The sequence below is a fragment of the Nanorana parkeri genome, unplaced genomic scaffold (assembly GCF_000935625.1).
Source record: "Nanorana parkeri isolate BGI_ZX_2015 unplaced genomic scaffold, ASM93562v1 scaffold1097, whole genome shotgun sequence".
Classification (NCBI taxonomy): domain Eukaryota; kingdom Metazoa; phylum Chordata; class Amphibia; order Anura; family Dicroglossidae; genus Nanorana; species Nanorana parkeri.
The window spans coordinates 126,715-140,303 of NW_017307365.1; the positions used below are offsets into that span (position 1 = coordinate 126,715).

The following is a 13,589-nucleotide window of genomic DNA, read 5'->3' on the forward strand; positions in this document are numbered from 1 at the left end:
CCCCCCACACACACACACACACACACACACACATACACACACACATCACCCAGGGAACGGCCATATCTGATTGTTGTACATGGGCAATGAGGGCATGCTGGAACTTGTAGTTCCATAGCTGATATGTTATGTTATGAAGCTGTATTAATTACTGTGCACCTGAAAGTACTACAATGCCATTATAGAACTAGGAATAGAACATTTAAGTTTATCTATGTTTTATTTTATGTTCTATAATGGCATTGTATTAATTGTGAAGTACAAGTGGCCAGTCCAACTGGGACTGGGCCCCTACACCTTCACTGACCCACATGATACCCCAACACCTGATACTGACTTGCCAGGGACCTCAAAAGGATCCCGACACTGAGCACCCGTCCCTCACCACCCCGACATGGACCCCGTCCCCCACATCCAATACTAACCACCTGGCCTGCTATACCCAGGACCCCGATCTCCGCCCGACTGACACAGTCACAGCCTTTCAACCCCCAGCAAAAATACATTATACAGCGCAATGCGGAATTCCACCAGCTATAGAGGAATACAACAAATCCCAGCAATAGTACATTATAGCTGGTGGTATTGTGCATTGCGCTGTATAATGTATTATTGCAGGGTTTTATAGTCCTCTCTACAGCGCAATGCAGAATACCACCAGCTATATAGGAATACAACAAATTCCAGCAATACATTATACGCTGGGATTTGTATTCCTCTATAGCTGATGGTACATTGCTCTGTATAATATACAGCACAATGTACCATCAGCTATAGAGCAATATAAATCCCACTATCCCAGCAATACATTATAGAGCACCATGTGGGGGAGGGGAAGTGCAAGCTTACCTGAGCAGTCTTCCAGCAACTTGCTTCTGAGATCGGACCTGTCTGTTGGCGGCTGTCATCCTCCCATGCCTGCTCCTCCTTACTTCTTCTTCTCCCCATGTCCCTGTGCTGATCGTGGATGTGGGCAGGCGGTGAGCGTGAGGCGGGAAGGAGGTGCGGCGCGTGGAGCGTGTATGCGTGGCGGGTCTTAATGCGGCAAGCGTGAGGTGGGGAGGAGGTACGGTGCGCAGCGTGTGTGTGAAGCCGTGAACAGGGCCAACTAATCGAAAGCCGATTAATCGATGATTGACATTTTCAATCATTGATTATAATCGACTAAGTCGATTAGTTGTTGCAGCCCTACATTCATCCCCGATTTCCAGGGACAGTCCCCGGATTGAGGAGACCATCCCCTGACAAATTATGTCCACGGATACATAAAATATAACTTTTTTTTTTCTCTAATACTCACCTGATTCCTGGATCCACCAAGAAGCGCAGCCTCCCATCTCCCACGCTGTTAGAAGCTGCATACAGCGTGTGCTGGTTACTACTTAAACCGGCGCGCTGTGTGCAGCTTCTGAGAAGATATGCTATTAGCGTAGCGGGGAAGCTGGCTGCGCATTTTGCATTGCTCCTGCTACGCTAATTGCCCTTGGGGGTCCTCGGGATCGCATAGGCGATCCAGGCTGGCTGGACTAGGCAGACACGGCCCTCTAATCAGGCACTGTAGAGGGCCGACCGCTTGGGCTTTGAGGAGCAAGCGGCCGCCCGTCTGATGCGGGCGGGAAAAGGCGACAGCACCCCCCCTCAGCTGTGCGCCCGGGGCATACGCACCTGCTGCCCCCCGGTTGTTACGCCACTGGATGAACGTGTCTGGGTTTGGCTGTTGCCAGGAGAACGATGGCCCCTTCCTGTTCCAACATGACTGCGCACCAGTGGACAAAGCAAGGTCCACAAAGACATGTATGAGCGAGTTTGGGGTGGAGGAACTTGACTGGCCTGCACAGAGTCCTGACCTCAACCTGATAGAGTGATAAGGTCTAAAGGGCACCCAGGATTCTCAGCCAGAGGGGCTGGGAGGTTTCCGGAGTCAAGTATCTTTACAGAGAAATATCTGGCTTTGCAGTTTTTTCCCAGATTTTCGGGATTCTGCATGGGATCCTGGAACGTGGGGATTTCTAAGGGGAAGGGAGGAAATCTCCATTCATGGGTCCATGTTTTTATAGTGACCAGCACCTGTTGTTTGCACAGGTGTGCACAGCCCCAAAGGTAAAGGTGCTGGTAAGTGTTCAGGGCTCCACCTTGGAGATGGTGAAGGTTTCCGTTCAGGAGTTAGTATTGCTCCAGCCAGGTGTGTGTGTGTGCTGGAGTCACATGAGAAATATCCAGGGAGGCTGGAAGAGGGCCAGTGAGAGTCACTGAGGCTGAGGACCAGTCAGCATGCATACAGGATAGCATAGTCTGTGGAGGAAACAGTGGCCTGAGGCCAGCGCAGCAGTGCTGCAAAAGAAAACTCAAGAAGCTAATTGGATCAGTGGCGAAACTATCGCCATAGCAGTCCAGGCAGCTGCTATGGGACCCGGACCTGGGGGGTGCCCAGGTAGGAGAAGTTCCCCATTCAGACCTTCTCAGTGTGGCATCTCCTCTCACCCACATGGATACACTGACAGCTCAGCAGATCACTTCTAAACAAAGAGGCAGCAGAATGCTTCCACTAATCTTTCTCTGCTGGACTCTGACTGATGACATCATCAAATGCAGAGCCCCACAGAGAAAGCAAGTAATGGAAGTATTATGATGGTTGTTTCTGCGATCTGCTGAACCGTCAATGCATCTGCGAAGGGGAGGGAAGAAACGCACTGGCACAGGACTGTAAATCTCTACACTGACAGTTGGGAATGTATCAGGTCTCTTGCATATAGGGTGCCATGAAGTGCTCTACACTCATTAGGAGTGCTATTTATTTAAGTTGTAAAGTTCAGCATAATCACAGGGGGTGGGGGGGAGATTTATCAAAACTGGATCAGATGCCCATGGCAACCAAGAAGCTTCTCTCTTCAGTTTGCTCTGTTGAGATTTAAAAATGAGTGATAGAAGCTGATGGGTTGCAGTGCAAATCTGCTCCAGCTTTTGTCTGCTCCAGTTTTGATAAATTCCCCCCCATTATATTTTGTGCTCTTTCACCAAAGAAAGGTAGAGACCAGCTGTGACTGTATGTATACATAACTGCTGCTCTACACTTACCCCCACCTCTGGCCAGGTGCAGGAAACCAAACAGACCAGAGATCAGTTTTGCTGGAACTGATTGTGCCGGATCGGGGCTAATCTGATGTAAATGGACACAAGTCCATTTACATCAGATTCCCCACAGACTGAGATGGGGTCTGGCCGTTTTAGTTTTTTCTTCCATCACAAGATGGGGGGAAAAACTGTATGGCCACAGATGTATGTACACAGAAATAGTGATATCTGCTCTGTAATGCTCTGATACGTGCATGGATCCCTTCCTGATCAGCCCATGTGAAAGGGGCCTAAAGAATTCACTATGCATCTAGGCACTATTTAATCACAGTTCAGCCCTTGTGTCCAAGCACTATCTACATTTAAAGCAGATCTCTGGGATCTCAAGGGTTAACTGCTTGTTTTGGTCTATGTTGTAAAATAAAGCAGATATACTCCCCTGATGCTCAGTCTTGCGGCAGTGAATGCTCACCTCTCTCCTCCTCTGCTCTAGCTGTGGCATGTCCCTTGGAGTCTTCACATCTAATATGCTGTCTTAGTCAAATTGATATGGATTCCTAGATTGGCGTAGCCCGGTGGAGTAGAGGCTGTGCAGACCAGTCTAGCAGCCAGGCGCGCTCGAGGATCACGTGAGTATATTTTCATTATTTATGCTCCTAGACCAAAATGAGCAGTTAACCCTTGCTGGGCAGGGGTAGTCCCACTGCAAAGATTAACATTGAAAAATCCTGAAGTTTTTCTTTAAGGGGGTAACTATGTGTGAAGGGGCGCTATAGAAAAGCTATGAAATCATTTATGACTGCAGCTGTCACCATATCTTAATTTTTTGGAGGTATGGGCAGAGCAGGATAAATCTCAGCCTGAGTAGCAGCTGCACGTTTTTCCTATTAGAGACCATTCACACTGGTGCACTGCTAAGCACAGACATGTTAATGTCACTTGTTAACATCCTTTAACTTCAGTCACCGCACATCCGTTATGACGTCCATGGTATGAGGTCATCACGCATGCGTGGTGTTGTACTTCACTGCTGGCGGCCATCTTGGTGATGGACACCGGCAAAGAGAGGAGGGGATATTGACCCAGCGGGATCAGGTATGTCACTGGGTCCCCTCCTCTCTCTCATGCTGTTGTCGGGCTCTCTCTCCATGATAGAGTGCTCGACTTTTAAGAGAGGGTGACCCCAAAATGAGGCACCCCCTTTGTGATGCCACTGCCAATCAGCATGAAATTAGGTGAATGTACTTTTTTTTTTTGCACACATCCATCGGCAAGGTGCATTGGGGATGCACCACATCACATCAACACGCACAGTATCACATGCATTGCAGCAGGGAGATGGTGTGAATGGGCCATTAAGGTACTCTGCTAGTACACTCCATATGCCATGCTGTATGCTTACAGTTCTGCACCGGCTTATTACATATCCCATGCTGTATATTCACTATTTCACAGTGACTCATTCTGTATGCCATTCTGTACATTCCCTATTCTGCACTGGCGCATTCTATATGCCATTCTATACATCCCTATTCTCACTACCTTATCCTATATGCCATGCTGTGCGTTTTCTATTCTGCAATGCCTTATTCCATATACCATTCTGTATGTTCCCCTATTCTGCGCTGCCTAATGAAGAGTACATTTACACAATGTACACACATTCTCCTGGCTGAATAAGACTGACCCTCCCCCTGGCATGGTAAATAGGGTGTTGTACTATGGGGCAATTTTTCTTGGGGGGGGTGGCCCCTTCCTGTTCCAACATGACTGCGCACCAGTGCACAAATCAAGCTCCATAAAGACATGGATGAGCGACTTTGGGGTGGAGGAACTTGACTGGCCTGCACAGAGTCCTGACCTCACCCGATTGAACACCTTTGGAATGGATTAGAGCGGAGACTGCGAGCCAGGCCTTCTTGTCTAACATCAGTACCTGACCTCAGAAATGTGCATCTGGAAAGATGGTTAAACATTCCCATACACACTCCTAAACCTTGTGGACGCCTTCCCAGAAGAGTTGAAGCTGTTATAGCAGCAATGGGTGGGCCAACTCAATATTGAACCCTACGGACAAAAGGTGCCCATACACTGCTCGATTCTCGTACAAGAATCGCGGGAAATACTGCAATCGTACGAGAATCGAGCAGTGTGAACGAAGACGTGCAACCGTTTCTACTGTACGGTCGCACGTCTTTTGTCTAAGGAGCACGCTAGAAAACCAGCCGAAAATCGTACGATTTTCGGCTGGTTTGAACGGTGCTCGGGAGACAAATGCCCAACGTTCAGCATTGCGGTCATCGGAAGCCCGCCCCTCAGGGGGGCGGGCTTGCGATGATCGAGAGTACGATCTGCCTGTCCAAGATGGGCAGATCGTACGTTTTTTTAATCACTTTACAACCATCGCAAGACTAAGGTCTTGCGATGGTTGTACAGTGTATGGCCACCTTAAGACTGGGATGCCAGATGTGTGTTTAAAGACAAGCGTCAAAAAACTTTTGGTAATATAGTGTGTATATATATATATATATATATACACAAGGTGTGCATAATTATTAGGCACGTTGTATTTTTGAGGATTAATTTCATTATTGAACAATTACAGTGCTCTCAGTCAATCCAAAATGTTAATAAACCTCAAACCTGAATATTTAAGACAGTAAAAGTGAGGTTTTGGCTTTCTTAGGAGAATATCTGGGTGTGCACAATTATTGGGCAACTATTAAGTGTGCAGGATTATTTTGCAACTAAATGGAAAACAAAAATTTTCCCATCTCACTTGTTTATTTTTATCTGTTAAAGTGAGAATAATAAACAAACATTCAAAATTTACAAATAAACATTTCCGACATTTTCAAAAACAAAATCAGTGACAAATATAGCCCCCCTTCTTTTCAATAACAGTCATCAACCTTCCAGCTATCAAATAATTTGGAGGGGTGTCCCAAAACGTGTGGCAATATAGTGCGTGTATATTTATATATTATACATACTGTATATAATCTCAATACAATAATGGAGAAATCTCCCATGGGGATGTCTGTCAGGACAAAAAAAGCTCATACAAGGGTCTGAAAAACCAGATTTGATTTTATATAAAATATGGATTTTAGACGTTACAATGTATTGTGCAATCTAGTTTAGATGTATCAAGATTATTTTATGCAAGCTCATTTCACTTTGTATCCAGTCAGGCAGGCCATTGCACTACACAATTGTTGGTGGATTTAAAGAACGTTTTACAGTCAGATTGGAATGTTTATGTTTGCCTTAATATTTGGAAGATGATGCATGTACGGTTGTACATTACTTATGCTGAATCTTCATAGAACTGAATTAGAATTAAATTGAATTGAATTAAAAATGTCTCTACAGTCTAGAAGGCAGAAGGCACATTATAACATAGCAACAACTCAGGCAGCCACCTGCCAAAGCATCTCATAAAGCACAGTGCAGCTGCTGCTCCTCCACCCACAGCACATGGTTTTACACAGATACTGGATCAGAGCCTCCAGTCCAGTGTCCCAACAGATGCTAAGTAGGACTGAAAAAAATGCATCTGTAAAGAAAAGTGTGGAGCTCACAGCTAAAGCTAACATATTCTACTTATTGTGCTAACTGTGTTCTCTAAGATGATAAAGTAAAATCAACCCATATCTGTGCACTGCTATAGGATTTAAAAGAAATGACAGTCTGCATCAGAAGCACCAGCCATCCTCACTCTCACTGCACTCCCCTCCTCTCTCCCAGAGTCCTTTGCACTAAACACATGACGTCAGAATAGCGCTGACATTGCACGGCAGTTGCTTCTCACTGTGTTTCACAGGCTGTGCATCTATCCCTGGATCCCTAGATAAAGTGCTGCAGGATGGTGGCCCCAGAACACTGTTGCTGCGACTACAGCCTTCTCTTATTGCTTATTGTAATTGTGTCTACAGTCAGTGCAGGGGATCCCTTTGATGCCCAGCTGGGAGACATCACCTCCTGCAGCCAGCAGTGTCAGTTCACCTTCAAGCACAAAAGCTCAAAAGAAGTAAGTACCCTAAGATCCAAGCTGTGTGTGTGTGTTTGTGTATGTATGTGACAGACAAAAAAAAAAAAGGACCAGTAATAAGCCTTGTAAAGTGTATGCTTATAATGGCCCACGCAGATGTCATCAAGCATCCATGTTACTGCATCCTGCGTATATGATGCTTCCATGGCACCAGCATCTCATGATTTTATTATGACATCTGGGCATGTCATTTTAAGGTTGGGATTAACATGGTGGTCACCGGCATGTGACTGTTCTATATGTAATAAGCAGATGCATCCAAAAACAAAAGCATCGTCTGTTTGAAAAGGTGAATGATACATACTGCTTTTTGTGCTATTATCATAGCACTGAAATAAGGCAAATCGCTTCCTTTCTTTGCTGTTGGTTCTCTCATTGTGCCGTTCTCATGGTGGGTGTGTAATTGCACGTCCCTGGAGTGAATGTCACAGCAATTTCTCACCAAAGGAAACTATTGGTATAAAGAGGTTCAGCCTCACCGCATATAATGTATATTTCCATCATAATAGCAACTGTATTATTGTAGTATAGCATCTGTGAAAAAATGATTGATGCAAAAGGCACAATATGTACACTTGCAATATTATTATATACTGTAGCTTTGTGATCAATAATAATTATACATATAGAGTAGATATGTCCTCTGTGTGACCGTGTTTTAAAATAGTTTTATTTTCTGCAAAAATGTTTTGGCTTTGCTTCTGATTTATTAATGTGGATTCCTGGCTTAGGTATTGTGCACTCATCAAGAATGTTGTGTACTAAAACAGATTGGTTTAGGCCAAGATAAATTAACTTGTTTATGTAACCAGCCCTCACATTTATTGCAATGCCTTGTTGTGTTATAATTTATAATGTTATATATACAGTAGGTTAGGGATGTGCTTTATTTTTGTGTTGTGTCTTGTTTTCTCCAAATTTAGAAAATATTTTTTAAAGTATTTAATGTGATTGTTTTAATTTGGTGGTATATTTTTCTAACACCAAGGTTTGGTCTCTCTGTGACAATGTTCACTATTGCTTCACACAATACAACCCACAGTGTTCCCAGGTATTAGTACATTATCAGGTCTGTATGTTGTATTAAATACAAGAGTCATGTTTCAACTTTATAGAGATTAAAACAGGAGAAATACAAGCACACAAAGTACAGAATAAGATATCAAGTATGAAAAGGAGTAGAAGAAATAAAAGAAAAAGATGATCAAAGAAAAAATAAAAGACAAGGAAAGAAAAAAAAATTATATAAAAAAATAGAAAAGACAAAAACATAAAATACTTTTTAATACATAGGTAGAAAGCTCTAGAGCTCCGAAAGCTTGTATTGTTTTAATTTTTTGTTAGCCACTAAAAGGTATCACTTTGGCTGTTTTTTTTTCTTTAACGCTGTATTTGTTTTCTGGCTAACAAGATTTTGTATAGGCCTTATAGCAATGCCTTAATACCTAAAAAGTGTTTTGGGAATAGTTTTGCTATACATGCTTTCCACTGTCAGTCCTATTACGACAATTCAGAAGGGTCAATAAGTCAAGCTGCAAGTGAGGTGTTCAAAATGGTGGCCAAAGAGGGGAAGGGGAAACAGACATTATTCCCTTGTCTTTGCTTTGGTTTGAACCATGACCTCATAGGCAAATGAAAGCTTATATACTAAGTAGATGAATAGGGTGATATCCAGGAGCAGCAAATAGTTTGTACTTTTTGCAGTGGGTCATGTTGTGGCGGGATTGCATTAGCTATTCATGAAGAATTTGAAGAACCTGAGCTATGATTAAAGTAGAACTGAACTATAGTTTTGGATAGAGTAAGGGAGGGTTATAATAACCCCTGTAATTTTTTTTCCTGATCTGTGCCCCATTGGGGAGATTTTCCTTTACTTGCTATTCAATAGCCATAACAGAAAGTGAGAGGAAACTCCTCCAAATCCCCGGTGACCAGCAGGGTCACCAGAATTGGTGTTCCCATTGGAAGATTTCCCATCTATACCTGGTGACCACCCAAAATTTGGGATTGCCTTTGATTTACACAAGAGATGTTTATAATGATAAAAGATAGAGGGGTATATGTATAAAGCATTGCAATTCAGCAAATATTTACTGCAGCCAAATCTTCCTGGTCAACGTGATTTAAAATACAGTGAATCCTTTACCACCAGTGAATGTTTTGGTGAGTGTCACATTTACTGACTTATAAACATACCCATGGTTTTTCTAAGACTGTTCCTGTATCGTGCAACATAGCAGGAATTTATTCATGCAGACTTCAGAAGTTATAGAGGACAATGTTACATATTCCCCCTTGCTGCGTTCCCGTTTGCACATGGTATCATATAAATATTTTAAACAGAAGAAAGAGCATAGACATTGTAAAGTTATGGATATAAATATTAGGCAATGGCATAAAAAAAGAAAACCACTGTGCTGCATATATTAAAACAGAAGATTGCTCAAAGGTTGCCCCCAAAACATTTTTAGCTAGTCAACACACGAACTTTGATTGTTCTGATAAGTTAGAAACGACTCTTAAAGATCTTTTAGTTATGCAGAATGTATAGAAACTATCAAGGGTAGACATTAAACAGGAGTTAAATCTTAAAACAAACCTTTTATTAACAAAACTGTATCTTATTTGTGCATCACTCAGCTGTAGATTCTCAAATCATCTCTAAATTCAGAGATGATTTGAGGATCTGCATCTGAGTACTTGAATCCATTTTAAGGTTTAACTGCTGAGTTTAGGGTCACTTTAAATCTCCAGGCAACTCACTTTAAAACTCCAGACAAACAGCTAATAACACTGGCATAAACATATGAGAGATCAGTTTAAAAAAAATTCTGTGGTGCTCAGATTAAAGAAAAACAGAAATAAGGAAACAACGGGGAATAAAACAGACACTAGCAATAGTAATGCAACACGTAAAAAGAAATGCATATGTACACATTCATAAGAATACTATAAAAAAAACTATTTGGCAAAGGTACTTCGAATATATTCTGTATATATATTCGAATATAAATCCTGTATAATAATAATATATAAATAAAAATCAACTGCCACTAAACGACAGATGAATAATGCAGTCAACTGTTGGAGGAGGGAGCTCCCAAGCTTCCATAGTGTAGTAAAGATGGAAACTTTTATTGGCAAAAATCATAAGAGCAATGCCCAAGCAGGGTAATGGATAGTGAGCCATCCTGTATGAAAACATCCGTCCTGCAGCAAGAATCCCACCGTAACCATGGGCAGGGCAAACAAGCCGCAATCAGTGTAGAAAGAATGCAGCATAAGCGCAGGAGGAGGGAACTGACACTATGCTGATCACACAAACTCCGCCCCTTCCATGTTAATGATTATTAAGTGCACAAGTATATATAGTACAAAGATTTACAATAAGTATTTGAAAGTAAAAATTACAACGCATTCCTCTGACCTGTAGTGTATCACAGGGTCACAGGAATGCTTTTCAGGGATAAAGGCCATGACACACTGCACGCGAAGCCATGCAGAGCGAAGCAAAGCTACCCGGCACGGAGCTTTGCGTGCAGTGTGTGAGCTGAGTGCAGTCAGATAATTGACTGCACCTTCAGCCAATCGGCTCGTGCAAGGCTCGTATCAGCCGAAGCAACGGCTAGATCCTTTGGCTCCGTGAATAACCCTCATTGTTAAAATTAGGGATGTCCCGATGCCACTTTTTCAGGCCCAAGTACAAGTACATCCCCTCATGTACTTGCCGATACCAATTGCCGATACTTTTTCTTAAAGGGACAGGTGACTTTAAATGATCCATAGTACAACTACATGTTATGTACTATGGATCATGGTGTAAAAAGAGATAGTTAGGGATCAGCACTAAATTGGAGACACCACACCCCTAATTACAGTTGTAAGCCAAAAAAGAGAAAAGAAAAGATGGGGCTTTAAAAGTGTCTACTAACTAATGCCAGGGAGTATGGTTCAACATAATGTCAAAAAATTCATCAATATAATAAAATTCATTTTTAATAAAGAAAATACATGATTGACAAGGTAAATAAAACATCTCATATTCAATTTAAAACATCACTACATAAACGGCATGTCACCTCTATGGAAATCATACAGATTAATATGCATAATAGCAATAATTCATCGTTTCTATATTAATTCATTACTTGAAAGTCAATAAACACATTATTCATCATATTAATGCAAATTCCATAAAATAATAATCTGTATTTTTTCCTTTTCTTCGACGCGTTTCGCCGTAGCTTCGTCAGGAAGTTAATAGAGGTAGCCTGTGAATTCCATATGAATATGATTGTAAGCAGTCAATGTTTGGACATAACCATTAGCCATTAATGACAATTAATTAATATAGATCAATAAATACATAAATAAATACCATAAATAGGATATGTGATGATGGTGAGAAAGACTCGCATCTGGGGAAGCCCCTCCCCTCAGGCAGGAGCACAAGGTATGGAGATGCCAAGGGGAATCGGAAATGGCAGGCTCCCATATCTGTCCTTGAGCCACCTATAGAATAAATAGAATCAAATGTTCTATGGATCATGGTTTAACCTATTCATGTTAGCAGTGGAGAATTGTAACTCTATTGCTGGAGTGTAGTGGAGGTGTATGCTTTATATATGTACTACATATACATTACACACGTCCAGTACACTATAGCAATAGATTTACAGCCAGCCCCGTCCCAGCTTCCCTCACTTACAGTTTCACTCCGATCCTTATTGCCTCACGCGATGCCTCTCGTAGTCGGTGCTGGGCAGGATCGCTGCATTGCATCTCGGTGCTCAGCTTGTGGGAGGCGCTCGCAATTCTGCCCTGCTAACATGAATAGGTTAAATCATGATTCATAATACATATACAGCACATACGTCCAGTACACTGCATTAATAGAGTTACAATTCTCCACTGCTAACATGAATAGATTAAATCATGACCCATAGTACATAATAGTACATAACATGTAGTTGTACTACAGATCATTTAACCTAGGGATGCACCGATTCCACTTTTTTAAGACCGAGTACGAGTACCGATACTTTTGATGAAGTACTCACAGATACTCACAGTCGGCTACATGCTCTCTCATCACAAGTGACGAGAGAGCATGGAGCCGTTTCCTGGCCAATCAGGAGACTGGGCAGAGTGTAATGATGCGCTGCCCGTCTTCCTGATTGGTCAGGAAGCTAGCAAATCCGGAAGCCGGGCGACGTGTAATGACGCAGCGCCCGGCATTCTGATTGGCCGGGAAGCCGGCGTCATGCTCCCTCATCATCTCATGAATCATAATATTAAGAAAGTGACCTTAAAGCATTAGTATCGGCACTCGGTATCGGCACCGATACTGATACTAGTATCGGTATCGGTGCATCCCTAATTTAACCCATTCATGTTAGCAGGGGATCATTGTAAATCTATTGCTGCAATGTACGGGACATTTGTGCTGTATATGTACAGTACATATAGATATACAATTCTGCACTGCTAACATGAATGGGTTAAATGATCCATAGTACAGGGCTACATACAGACCATTTAATCCATTCATGTTAGCAGAGGATAATTGTAAATGTATTGTCTGCACTGTATTAGCAGTGTGTACTCTATATATACTCTGTAGTACATTTAGAGTATATACTGCTAATACAGTGCAGGCAATACATTTACAATTATCCCCCGCTAATATGAATGGGTTAAATGATCCATAGTACAGGGCTACATACAGACCATTTAATCCATTCATGTTAGCAGAGTATAATTGTAAATGTATTGCCTGCACTGTATTAGCAGTGTGTACTCTATATATACTCTGTAGTACATTTAGAGTATATACTGCTAATACAGTGCAGGCAATATATACGGTAGTTGCTTAATAGAAACCCCCCCCCCCCCCCAAATCTACCCTCACTCACTGTGCCGGAGAGAGCAGGGTTGAGTCAGCGGCAGCGCTGGTCCAGTGGGAGGAGCTCCATGTGGGGTCCTAATTTGGCTGGCTTAGAGGTGCCTGCCAGCTAAATTAGAACCCAACCTGGAGCTCCTCGCTCCGGCGGCGCTCCGAGCAGGGTCATCTGGCAGTCTCCGGCCACCTAAATTAGGACCCCACCTGGAGCTCCGCCCACCGGAGCAGCAGTGACGCGACGCTCGGCGAGGTAAGTAAGAAAAAAAAAAACATAGCGCAAGCTTCGGCGCTAGGCATCGGGGCATTTTGACAAGTACAAGTACTTGCCAAAATGCCCTGTATCGGGCCCGATTCCGATGCTAGCATTGGTATCGGGACATCTCTAGTTAAAATGAATGTTTCTAAATGAATGAATGATCTAAAACACATTTCTGATAGAACTATACAATGTCTAATTCACTACCACTGAATGTTTGGTGAATGTCACATTCATTGTTTTATAAATATGCCTCTAAGATGGGCCAGAGGCATTTTTGAAAACCGTGTCATTGGAAGGAGTCT

General features: G+C 42.6%; 1 protein-coding gene across 1 annotated transcript in view; it reads left to right on the top strand.

Moving 5' to 3' along the window:
- Positions 1–6,822: 6,822 nt before the first annotated feature.
- The window catches only part of LOC108796349 (transmembrane protein 59-like), a 47,931-nt gene continuing 41,164 nt past the window's right edge, over positions 6,823–13,589 (top strand). The window contains exon 1 of the mRNA XM_018567812.1: positions 6,823–7,105. Coding sequence (XP_018423314.1) covers positions 6,941–7,105 — 165 coding nt within the window. The 5' untranslated portion in view covers positions 6,823–6,940. The remainder of the gene's footprint in view (positions 7,106–13,589) is intronic.